Source organism: Ovis canadensis, chromosome 7 (assembly GCF_042477335.2).
Source record: "Ovis canadensis isolate MfBH-ARS-UI-01 breed Bighorn chromosome 7, ARS-UI_OviCan_v2, whole genome shotgun sequence".
Classification (NCBI taxonomy): domain Eukaryota; kingdom Metazoa; phylum Chordata; class Mammalia; order Artiodactyla; family Bovidae; genus Ovis; species Ovis canadensis.
In genome coordinates, this window is record NC_091251.1 from 83,467,501 (window position 1) to 83,479,880 (window position 12,380).

General features: G+C 36.4%; 1 protein-coding gene and 1 non-coding gene across 5 annotated transcripts in view; one reads left to right on the top strand and one right to left on the bottom strand.

Annotated features, from left to right (window-relative positions):
- MNAT1 (MNAT1 component of CDK activating kinase) overlaps positions 1 to 11,875 on the top strand; it is a 224,011-nt gene extending 212,136 nt beyond the window's left edge. For 2 of the 4 annotated variants that reach the window (XR_011258303.1, XR_011258301.1), the window contains 2 exons: positions 11,414 to 11,592; positions 11,764 to 11,875. Coding sequence is in view for 1 of the 4 variants with exons in the window: in XM_069596759.1 (XP_069452860.1) it covers positions 11,414 to 11,534 (121 nt within the window). In the remaining 3 variants the exon portion in view is untranslated. Of the gene's footprint in view, positions 1 to 11,413 lie in introns of all 4 variants that reach the window. The other 2 variants (XR_011258302.1, XM_069596759.1) reach the window with 1 other exon arrangement.
- LOC138444511 (U6 spliceosomal RNA) lies at positions 6,561 to 6,667 on the bottom strand. The gene has a single exon (XR_011258528.1). It is a non-coding gene; the product is annotated as a U6 spliceosomal RNA (small nuclear RNA).
- Positions 11,876 to 12,380: the final 505 nt, after the last annotated feature.

The window sequence follows — 12,380 nt, forward strand, 5'->3', positions numbered from 1 at the left end:
TTGTCTAATTGAAAAAATCAAAACCAAAACCTTCACTTGGATCTTCATAATTGGGGTATAGTAAAAAGGGGAAGAGAGAAGGCAATATTGTTATTTTTGAAGTAGATATGAGAGCAGATGAAGATTTCTGTTCGAAAGAAGTACATGTTGATTAGTGGAAGGTAATGACTTGGGAAATTTGGGCTGTGAAAGGCCTGTTCCTTATGAAAGCTTACTTTGTATTAATAGTGTCAAAGAATATGTAGGTTGTCATGGAGCCTGTACTTTATCAAATGTCTTTTCTGTGCTGTATGCTTTGCATACATATATTTTTTGTTTAACCTTCTAAAAAATAGTATGAGGTATTATTGTCTCCCTTTTATAGGGCGGGGGTGGGGGGGAAGATGAGGTTTGAAAAATAAAAGAACTTTCCAAATCATGATATTAGTAATTGTCCAAGGAGGGATGCAAACCCAAATGCATCTGTTTCTAAACTCTTTGTCCTTTCTATTAGCCCGTGATGTCTTTATATATTTATGTGGTACAGGGACAAAGAGGGAAATGGTACAGGGAAGAAGACTGACATGATTTTATATTTAATTTAGAGTCTGTAGTCAGCAGAAAACCACAGCAATGGGGAGAGTTTTCCTTTTGCAAACTTAGGAGGGTACTTAATGAGGAGAGGAATTGAATTTGGTTTCTCCATCTAGGCTGTTAGCCTTAGTACCATCCCAGTATGTTTCATACTAATAAAGAAATAGAAATTTGATGCATTATTGTGGGGAAAAATTCCAGATTGTCAGGGCTTTGGCTGAAGTCTCAGTGACCACTTAACTGATTTCATCCATCACTTTGTTTCTGCTGCTTTAGTAGATCAGCTTTTTAACCACTGATCAATCCTTAGCCCTGCTATTTATATATGTAATCTTCAAATAGTTTTTCCAGATAAATCTGATTTACTTTCTTATCTTAAATTAATGTATTGACTTTGCATGGAAACCAGGAGGGAGTCCACTAAAACAGTGGAAAGAATAATGTGAATGTAGCAAGTTTTGGTATTATATATACTTTAAGACACATTATTATCATTAACATGAATTATTACAAATGGAATCAAAGTAGCTATAATTAGTAATATTTGGTGAAATCAAGGTCAACTAGAGATGATTTAGTGTTTCCAGGTAGATTGTTGACTGGATTAATGGCAGCTGTGGTTGTGACTATAGTTTGCACCACTCTTTTTCAAATGAAATATTTCATACATAGAAATTATATAGTATATATACTTTACAAAGAGCAATAATAAAACAGTTGCTGAATTGTTTCCATTCTCATTGCTTCTCTCCCCTCTACTCCTTCAAGTCTTGTATTTTGAATTCTACTTATTAACTTATGAGCTGGAGCAGAGTCAGTGCTATTGAAACTACCTGTGTGCATTTCTCTTACTCCCACTGTGGTTCCACCTAATATCAGAAATTCATGACGATTATCATTTTAACAATTTGTCCATTCTCCTATCAGTATTCCCTTGGGCTGTTCCTATTGTTCTTTTGCTGTAAGAAACACTACTGCTACAAGTACTATGAGTAGGCCCCTTGGAGCCCCTAGATGGAGAAATCTCATAGGTTTTCTGCCTTTGCTATTATTATCCCCTTAAAATTACAAGAAGGGAGAGGCACGAGTAGCAGGTTCTAACTCTTTTCCAAGTGACTTCTGTGTCTCTTGCATCTATCTTCTTTGTAAGTCTAAGGGAAGAGATTGTATGGGGTATACTTAGACACACGCAGAAGTGATAGTAAGCCAGATATCTGGGTGCCCTGTGGCTCATTTGACATAATTTTATGTTGACATGTAAAATTAACTGCCGCAGCTGCTTTTGTCACAGTTATACCCTGTACTCCTCTAGGCCTTTGCCCCAGTCCTTTCCCTTCTTGTTCTGTCTCGTCGCCTTAAATATTAAGTATTCACTCTTATGGTTTCAGATACCCTGTACATACTGATAACTCCCAAATTATGTTCATTCCATAATTTTATTCTTAGTACTTGGCCCATATATCCAGCTACTGCTCTGTATCTCAGCTCATGTATTTCTTATGTATAATCACTTCAGACTCAAGGCCAAAATTAAACTCACAGTTTTCCCCTTCTCTCTTGTCCCACTGCAATTTGCTTCTCTTCCAGTTTTCCATTATCTCTGTGAGGGCATCTTTCTTTTTCTATGTGACTAGAGAGCTGGAAATTGACTAGACAGTTGGAAGTCCTTCCCTTTCCATTCTCCCATATTCAGTTGATGTTTAAATATCTCTTGAACTAGTGCGTGCTGCACACTTAGTCACTCAGTTGTGTTTGAATTTTTGTGGACCCCCTCTCCCCCCAATCCCGGACTATAGCCTGCCAGGCTTCTCTGTCCATGGAATTTTCCAGGCAAGAATATTGGAGCAGGTTGCCATTTCCTCCTCCAAGGCATCTTCCTGACCCAGGGATCGAACCCCAGTCTCCTGTATCTCCTGCACTGGCAGCGTATTCTTTACCACAGAGCCACCAGGGAAACTCCTTGAACTAGTACTTTCCTTTACTTCCACTGCCACCACTCTAATCCAGGCACCGCTTCTCAAGCCTGTAATAGAGAAGCATTCTCATAAGGAGTGTCTCTGCAGTCAACTTCTGCTTCTCTAATCCACTGTGCTGCCAAACTAGCCTATTTAGATTACTAGCTTCCAACAACTTTTCAGTGGCTTCCCATTGCTCTTTGAATAAAATTCACATTTCTTAACATTTCCATAAGGCCTTGTTTTGGATACTTTCTGCCAACATCTCTAGCCTCATCCTGAGCTGTAGTGACCTTTTCCTTGTATTCTCAATATGTGCTGTGGCTCCTTACTGCTTCACCTAAGTTCTTCCCTCTGCTGGATTATTTCTCTACTCCTTTTGCCTTGCTTACTGACTCTTCCTCATCCTTTGGATCTAAGCTTAACTCTAATTTCATTTTCTAAACTTGTTCATGTTGGTTTCCCTTTTTATCCACACCCATAGAGCCATGTTTTTCCTTTTCATGATATTTAACATCTTTTTTTTTTTTTCCTACTGAATTACAAGTTTCATGAGAGCATGGAGTCTTTGCTGTCTGTTTTATTCTCAGAGTTGCTTCAAAACCTGGCAAATAGTAGATACTGAGTAATTTTTTTGTTTGTTTTTTTAAGAATGAATGAGCTCCATAGATGTGAATTTTCCCCTTTTTTACGTGCCCCACACTTGGAGAAAAATTACTCTTTCTTCTTTTATAAAGATGTGATAAAACTTCCAGCACACATCTGTTACTAGCATGAAAATCATAGTAAACATTAGACAAACTAGAATGGGCTATATCTTTTATGTTTTCAAGTAGTTCTCACGCAAATCAAGGAAATACTGCTTTCACTATGTAGCTGTATTAACTTTCAGTAATAGCTACCTTGACTTAAAATAACTAGGGTGTTCTTTCAGTTCAGTTCAGTTCCGTTGCTCAGTCGTGTCAACTCTTTGCGACCCCATGGACTGCAGCACGCCTGACTTCCCTCTCCATCACCAACTTCTGGAGCTTGCTCAAACTCATGTACATTGAGTTGGTGATGCCATCCAACTATCTCATCCTCTGTTGTCCCCTTTTCCTCCTGCCTAAATCTTTCCCAGCTTCAGGGTCTTTCCCAATAAGTCAGTTCTTCACATCAGATGGCCAAAGTATTGGAGCTTTAGCTTTAGCATCAGTCCTTCCAATATTCAGGACTGATTTCCTTTGGTTTGATCTACTTGCAGTCCAAGGGACTCTCAAGAATCTTCTCCAACAACCACAATTCAAAAGCATCAGTTCTTTGGCACTCAGCTTTCTTTATAGTTCAACTCTCACATCCATACATAACTAATAGAAAAACCATAGCTTCAACTATATGGACCTTTGTTGGTAAAGTAATGTCTGTGCTTTTTAATATGCTGTCTAGGTTGGTCACAGCTTTTCTTCCAAGAAGCAAGTGTTTTTTAATTTCATGGCTGCAGTCACCATCTTCAGTGATTTTGGAGCCCAAGAAAATAAACTCTGTTATGTTTCCATAGTTTCCCCGTCTATTTGACGTGAAGTGTTAGGACTGGATTCCATGATCTTAGTTTTTTGAATTTTGAATTTTAAGTTTTAAATGTGTGTTCTTTGAGAGTAATAAATTGTATAATTTATTTCAGTTATAATTCAGAAAGACTTACCTGAGCAATCTGTAATTATCTCTTACTTGGGCACCTTGTGGCTTTTAGTTCCCAAATGAGCTTTGTTGTTCATGTGGTCTAAATGTCTGGAATAATTGGTCACTTGATTCCCAGTTATATTAGTGTAAATCAGAGATCAGCTTTAATAAGTTTATTCAAGTTACTGTCTAGATAATAAAGTGAAGAATATATAATAAAGATAACAAAGTCAATGATGACTATGGAAGTTTGTTATATTTTTGGTTGGAGTTCATGAAGCCACATATTTTTATGACCAATGGCCCTAAGAATTATGGACAGTTATTCTGACTTGTAGCACTTTCTTCATTTATCTTAGAATATACACAGTCATCAGTTTCTCTCTGTGGACATTTCCTGTGTTATTCTGACATTGTGATTGGATTAGGACATCTGAGCACTAACTTCAGTTTTTAGAGTGTTTCTGCATTTTATTTTATTTTATTTTATTTTTTACTTTATTTTACTTTACAATACTGTATTGGTTTTGCCATACATTGACATGAATCCACCACAGGTGTACATGTGTTCCCAAACATGAACCCTCCTCCCACCACCCTCCCCATAACATCTCTCTGGGTCATCCCCATGCACCAGCCCCAAGCATGCTGTATCCCGCATCGGACATAGACTGGCGATTCGATCCTTACATGATAGTATACATGTTTCAATGCCATTCTCCCAAATCATCCCACCCTCTCCCTCTCCCTCTGAATCCAAAAGTCCTCTATACACATCTGTGTCTTTTTTGCTGTCTTGCATACAGGGTCATCATTGCCATCTTTCTAAATTCCATATATATGTGTTAGTATACTGTATTGGTGATTTTCTTTCTGGCTTACTTCACTCTGTGTAATCGGCTCCAGTTTCATCCATCTCATCAGAACTGATTCAAATGTATTCTTTTTAATGGCTGAGCAATACTCCATTGTGTCTATGTACCACAGCTTTCTTATCCATTCATCTGCTGATGGACATCTAGGTTGTTTCCATGTCCTGGCTATTATAAACAGTGCTGCAATGAACGTTGGGGTACATGTGTCTCTTTCAATTCTGGTTTCCTCAGTGTGTATGCCCAGCAGTGGGATTGCTGGGTCATAAGGCAGTTCTATTTGCAATTTTTTAAGGAATCTCCACACTGTTCTCCATAGTGGCTGTACTAGTTTGCATTCCCACCAACAGTGTAGGAGGGTTCCCTTTTCTCCACACCCTCTCCAGCATTTATTTCTTGCAGATTTTTGGATCGCAGCCATTCTGGCTGGTGTGAAGTGGTACCTCATTGTGGTTTTGATTTGCATTTCTCTAATAATGAGTGATGTTGAGCATCTTTTCATGTGTTTGTTAGCCATCCGTATGTCTTCTTTGGAGAAATGTCTATTTAGTTCTTTGGCCCATTTTTTGATTGGGTCGTTTATTTTTCTGGAATTGAGCTGCATAAGTTGCTTGTATATTTTTGAGATTAGTTGTTTGTCAATTGCTTCATTTGCTATTATTTTCTCCCATTCAGAAGGCTGTCTTTTCACCTTGCTTATATTTTCCTTTGTTGTGCAGAAGCTTTTAATTTTAATTAGATCCCATTTGTTTATTTTTGCTTTTATTTCCAGAATTCTGAGAGGTGGATCATAGAGGATCCTGCTGTGATTTATGTCTGAGAGTGTTTTGCCTATGTTCTCCTCTAGGAGTTTTATAGTTTCTGGTCTTACGTTTAGATCGTTAATCCATTTTGAGTTTATTTTTGTGTGCGGTGTTAGAAAGTGATCTAGTTTCATTCTTTTACAAGTGGTTGACCAGTTTTCCCAGCACCACTTGTTAAAGAGATTGTCTTTACTCCATTGTATATTCTTGCCTCCTTTGTCAAAGATAAGGTGTCCATATGTGTGTGGATTTATCTCTGGGCTTTCTATTTTGTTCCATTGATCTATATGTCTGTCTTTGTGCCAGTACCATATTGTCTTGATGACTGTGGCTTTGTAGTAGAGCCTGAAGTCAGGCAAGTTGATTCCTCCAGTTCCATTCTTCTTTCTCAAGATTGCTTTGGCTATTCGAGGTTTTTTGTGTTTCCATATAAATCTTGAAATTATTTGTTCTAGTTCTGTGAAAAATGTGGCTGGTAGCTTGATAGGGATTGCATTGAATTTGTAAATTGCTTTGGGTAGTATACTCATTTTCACTATATTGATTCTTCCGATCCATGAACATGGTATATTTCTCCATCTATTAGTGTCCTCTTTGATTCTTTCATCAGTGTTTTATAGTTTTCTATATATAGGTCTTTAGTTTCTTTAGGTAGATATATTCCTAAGTATTTTATTCTTTTCATTGCAATGGTGAATAAAAATATGGAACACTTCATGAATTTGCGTGTCATCCTTGCGCAGGGGCCATGCTAATCTTCTCTGTATCGTTCCAATTTTAGTATATGTGCTGCTGAAGCGAGCACTGTTTCTGCATTTTAGTGATAATTGTCTGAGCATATTATTGCTCTGATTGTTTTTAATCAATCAGAGATAGACTTCAGATTGTTAAGGTAAATCTTTTATAGCTTTGTCTGAATTTCTTACAAGAGCTCTGGGTCTTGACAGCTGAGATCTGTTGGCTGATCTCTTTTAATGGTAGTTAGATTTGAGTTTTGTAGGCTGAGAGGCAGAACTACTTGGAACTGGTCTTTTTAATGTATGATGGCTTTAAATGCAGACTTTAAAAAATGGGCCACCTTGTAAAAAGAAAATCTTAGTCTCTAGAGTTTATTCATTCCTTTTCTTAGTTTGAACCAGTCCAAGTTTATAACTCAGTCGAGTTTAAAAGTTGGACTTTTTTTTTAACTCTCTGTAGGGCCTGGTAATTTGAGGAGGAGGAAACTAATATGAGCTTCATATTTTCATTTTAATTTAAATTCTGAGATTCTTTGATTCTCTGGAGCCAAAGCATTTCAAGGGTTTTCATGACGGAGTTACGACTGGAGGAAAAGAGTGCTGCCTCTTCGTTCTGAGTGACAACCCCTGCCCTCTGCCCCTAGCTGAGAACGCAAAGAACTGTTGCATAGCACTAAAGTGAGCTGAGTCCTAGACTTCAGCCATATGGTCAGTATAGGGCTTTTTAAAGGAAGGAAAATAGTAAAAGAGTAATTTCAGAGGAGCTCTCTTATGTTAAAGAACTGAGAAAATGAAGTCTTTCTGAAGCTAAGTGTAAATTATACCACCTTCTCTGGGAGCAAAAGCTGCTAAATGTAACAGAAGAAAATGACAGTGTAGGAAATTGAAGTTTAGGAACAGACTTTCAGGGGTGATTTTCTAATGCTTAATCCTTTCTTACTCCCCTCTCAGGATCCATTCCCTCCTTTTCCTCCCCCTTCTCCACAGTCTGTTTGAAAGAGAGTTTGATGGGTAATAGCAAAGGAAGGCACCTTTAAATGTAGTGTAAATGAAGGCATAAGATGCCCTTTGTATAGAAATTATTGTAGACATGCTTTTGAATACATACTTTTTTTAAGCCTTATTTAAGAAAATAATCAAAGGTATGATTTTTAAATCTTTGAATTTAGTCTGCTTTCAGTAAAAATAAGGTATAGGTACCAAAATAAGCAAACCTTTTTTTCTTTCCTGGTTTCTGCTTATAAGATTTACAGGTATTTAAAATAAACCCATGAAAAACAGAAATACTGTCCTGGGATTGGCTAAATAGTAAGAGCAATTACCTCCAGGCTCCAAAATCCAACTGAGCTTGACTTTTGGAAATAAATTTGGCTAAGACTTCTTCCTCATTCTGTTGTATAAAGGTGTACATGAAATGATACTGACCTCTGCCAGAAACCCCAGGAATCCTATTCAGTGATGTACTTGTAATGGTCATGAAAGAATAAAACAACACAGATGTGAATTACTGTGAAAAAGTAGGCAAAACACTAAATTCTCATTGTGTGGTTTTAATGTTGCAGATCCTTCAAAATTCTTTGGTATACCACAATAATTAAAGGGTTTAAGAACTTAAGATACTTAGAAAATAATAGCCCACAGTTGAGTAACAAGAGAGGCCCGTTTTATTTTTTTAAATTGAAATTAATGTAGATTGCCATGGAGAAAATGGTTGAAATATTTAACAATAACTGTTTTGTGCACCTACAGCCCTGAAGAAAAAACAGCAATGTAAGTAAGCAGATCTTTAAAGAATCATGCTTACAGATATGTTTAATGTCAATGATTTGCTAGAAGAGAAATGCATTGTTTTCAATGCTATGCAAAGAAGTTTTAATGGACTTGATGTTGGCAGTGAGAATCTACAACTTAGCATTAATAACTCAAGTTTAAAAATATTTGCTTATTGCTCTAGATTATGACCATGTTCAAGAAATACTATTTTCAAACACTAGTTAATCATTTTAAATAAACTTTTAAAAACTCATTTATGACATCAATGAGTATGACTGTTTATTACATTTTACCTATAAAAAGTTGCACTGTTTTATATACTCTTTATGGAAACTGCACAGTCATAAATTAAAAGATGCAACTGTTTTGGATATTTTATTGGTGGGCCTGTGTTTTCCTGCCAGCAGTGCAGCTGTTTCCAGTTTCTCAGGATAACATGTAAAAAGCTGTATGTATACTGCAAGTTTATGCTTGAATTGCCAAGCCAGCGATGGTATGACTCAACTTTCCCAGAAACAAGTTGTACCAAAATGTGATGAATTAAAACAGCTAGTTGCACAGTGGTTTGTATTGTTATGAAAACCAGTTCTTCATTTATGATAGTTGGCTTTGTAAGGTTGACACATTCCACTGTGGTACTTGAATTTTGCCTTGGCTAAACAGCCATTGGAGCTAAGAGTGTGCTTTTGCGGGTCTGAGGAAAGGGAAAAGGGTGATACAACATTATCTGGGATATGGATAAACTTAGCTCGAAACTTGTATCAGGAATGGAAGATTTCACTTCCAAGATACCTGTAGAAATATTATTCACTTATTATTTGTGTGATAGTTATTTCTTGGTGAAGAGAAATTGATTTTATGTTGTTTCAGGTTAATTTTTACTTTCTGAGGTGATTTAACACTTAGCTTATTTCTCATCCGTCAGAGTCCTAACAGTGAACATTTTATTTTATCCTGGAAGGTAATAAGCACATACTTTTATGGCATGTATTAGGTTTGGGGAATTCCCATTTAAATCCTATGGGACCCAAGGTTATATCAAGAGTTTGACAACGACTGTTCAATAACAATGGTCTCCAAGGTGGGATGCATCCCATCAGGACATGTAAGATAGGATATAAGGAGAAAATATTAGAACTTTCATTTAAATATTTTAATTTCATCCTTTAAATGTTTTAAATTTCATATATATATTATATTTACTAATATGTGTATATATACTATGAAAAGTGAAAGTGTTAGTAGCTCAGTAGTATCTGACTTTTTGCAATCCCATGGACTGTAGCCCACCAGACTCCTCTGTCCATGGAATTCTCCAAGCAAGAATACCAGAGTAGGTAGCCATTCCCTTCTCTAGGGGATCTTCCTGACCCAAGGATTGAACCTGGGTCTCCTGCATTGCAGGCAGATTCTTTACCATCTGAGCCATCAGTGGTGGGGAGGGGGGCAGTGAAAGTGTTAGTCATTCAGTCATGTCCGACTCTTTGCAACCTCATGGGACTGTAGCTCACTGTGCTCCTCTGTCCATGGGATTTCTCAGGCATGAATACTGGAGTGGGTTTCCATTTCCTTCTCCAGGGAATCTTCCCGACCCAGAGATTCAACCTGGGTCTCCCACTTTGCAAGCAAATTCTTTACCATCTGAGCCACCAGGGAAGCCCATATATATATATACTATGATATATATTTAACACTTAGTATACTAATAGTATATATTAATACTTTATGCATATAATTTTAAACAAGTATACAAATTTTGGAGATGCATGCTCAGATATTTTTACTGCTATAAATATACTATCAAAAAAGTTTGGAGATGGTTGCTCAATAAATATTAATTTCCTTTCACCTTTTACTTTCCTCTTTCACCCTTGGTAGAGAAGCAAAGAATTGAGTTAACACCTTGATTTGTGGCAGTGTGAATAAATTATAGCCAATTCCAGGAGCTTATGCTGTGTCTTACTTTGACCACTTTTTCTATTTGGTCTTTTATATTGCCATATATTTTTTAATCACACAAGCTTATTAAACATGGGTACAAATGAAAAACAGACTTGTTATTATGTTAGAAATAATAAGTTGCTCATGCATCAAGACTTTGACATACAGGAAGTCTGAATGAATGAGAATAGAAAAGTTTCCAAGTTATTAAAATGTTCTGGTACCTGATTTATTCATTTGCCATACCCGTAATTCTAAAGTGGGTGAAGCTGCTTTACTTCCTGAGGCCTGAAGAAACAATGTGGTTTCTTAAACTAGGCATTAAAGCAAAGCTGGAAATATTTGTTTTCTGACAGTTGCTGGTAGTCATGCTAACAAGTTTTCCCTCTTTAGCTAGGATTATCCCATTGTAAGGCCTGTTTGTATACCTTTATAAAGGCAGAAAGTTTTAATTGCTAAATGACATGTGTGTAACAGTCTTTTGAGATTTAATCAAGACTCTTCTGTATTTACTAATCGAGACATTCTTTTGAACTCAGGTTGTCTCAGAGATTTCTTAGATGTAGTTTTCTAAAATTTCCTTTCATGTAGGAGGAGGAAGACAATATGTTTTTGTAATACTGAAGTAATTTTAAAGTAACTAGTATGTTCTCTCCCCCCTATCACTTGTTTGGTTTTTTTTTTTTTTTCCAGGACATATTTATTGTAAAATATTCAGTATTTATGTAAAATTTTAGTAATACAGTAGTATTATGATGTGCATTCATTTATTAAGTGTATGCCAGGAAGGATAGCAGCAGTTAGGTACCCAAACAATAGCCAGCAAAATAAATTAGTTCTGAAAATTGGGAATATGAAACATTTTAATAGCAAGTATTATTTTTGAAGACTCCTTTAGAGCTGTTTTTAGATCTTAATGAAATTCATTTTATAATTTAGAGTTGGTAAGTTTCCTTTTAAAAGATAACAATGCATTTATAAAGTCTGAACATTTCAGTCCTAGAATTTGACTTTTGAATCAGTTTTACTGTTGCTTTTTAAAGTGTTACCAGTTTACATGTGCTTTATATGCCAACGCCACACTTTCTGTTTTGTTGTAGGTATTTAAACCATGTCAGAGCTGCCTCGCCACAGGACCTTGCTGGAGGCTATACTTCTTCTCTGGCTTGTCACAGAGCACTACAGGATGCATTCAGTGGGCTTTTCTGGCAGCCCAGTTAACCTTTATTTCTCCCCTATAAGATCTGGACCTTGGAGCCGAACCAGAGAGCTAGCAAAAGTAAGGCAGACTTGTAAAATTATAGCCATGTACAGCTGCACAACAACAGTCCTACCACTAGCAGCTGCATTAAAGTATTTATAGAGAGAAATTTTCAGAACTAAGTTGGGTAATATAGTGGATAAATATTTGTGGAAAAGATTTATTTTTTACTTATATTTTTCTGAGCAGGATTGAAGCCGTAAGCCTCATCTGATGGAAGATATGAATAATTCACCTATGTGAGTTTGAGGTTGACAGACTTGTAAAATCTTTTTAAAAATAAAGCCAGACTTTATATTAAGTTCTGTGGTTTTTCTCTTATTACAGTGTTTTACTTGAACACATTTAAAAATGCCATTTTGAATACGACATTTAGTGTTAATATCCAAGAGTATTATTTCTTCTCATAAAATGTTCCATTTTTTTTTCCCAATGTCTTCTTAATACTAGTCCAGACAAGTGGATATATTTCCTTCTACCAGCAGGTTGTGGCAAGTAAAACCTGACCTGTGATAATGTCACTCTTTCAATATTAAGGACTAAGTGCCTGTTTTGAGCAGTGGAAAGTGAGACAAACCTTGATCAGTGTGTTATAGTTCCCAGCTGTGAGCCTTACTTAGGATAAACCAGAGCAGAGTATTAACCTGCTTTAATGACAAATTCAAAGAAGTAAGTTAATAAAATTTAATACTTAAAAGGCACCTTTCACCTCAATGTGAGCTCATTTTATGATGAAACCTTGGAGACTGGAATGAATATATTTTAAATGAAATTTCTCTATGAGTAAATTGCAGACCCCCGTATAG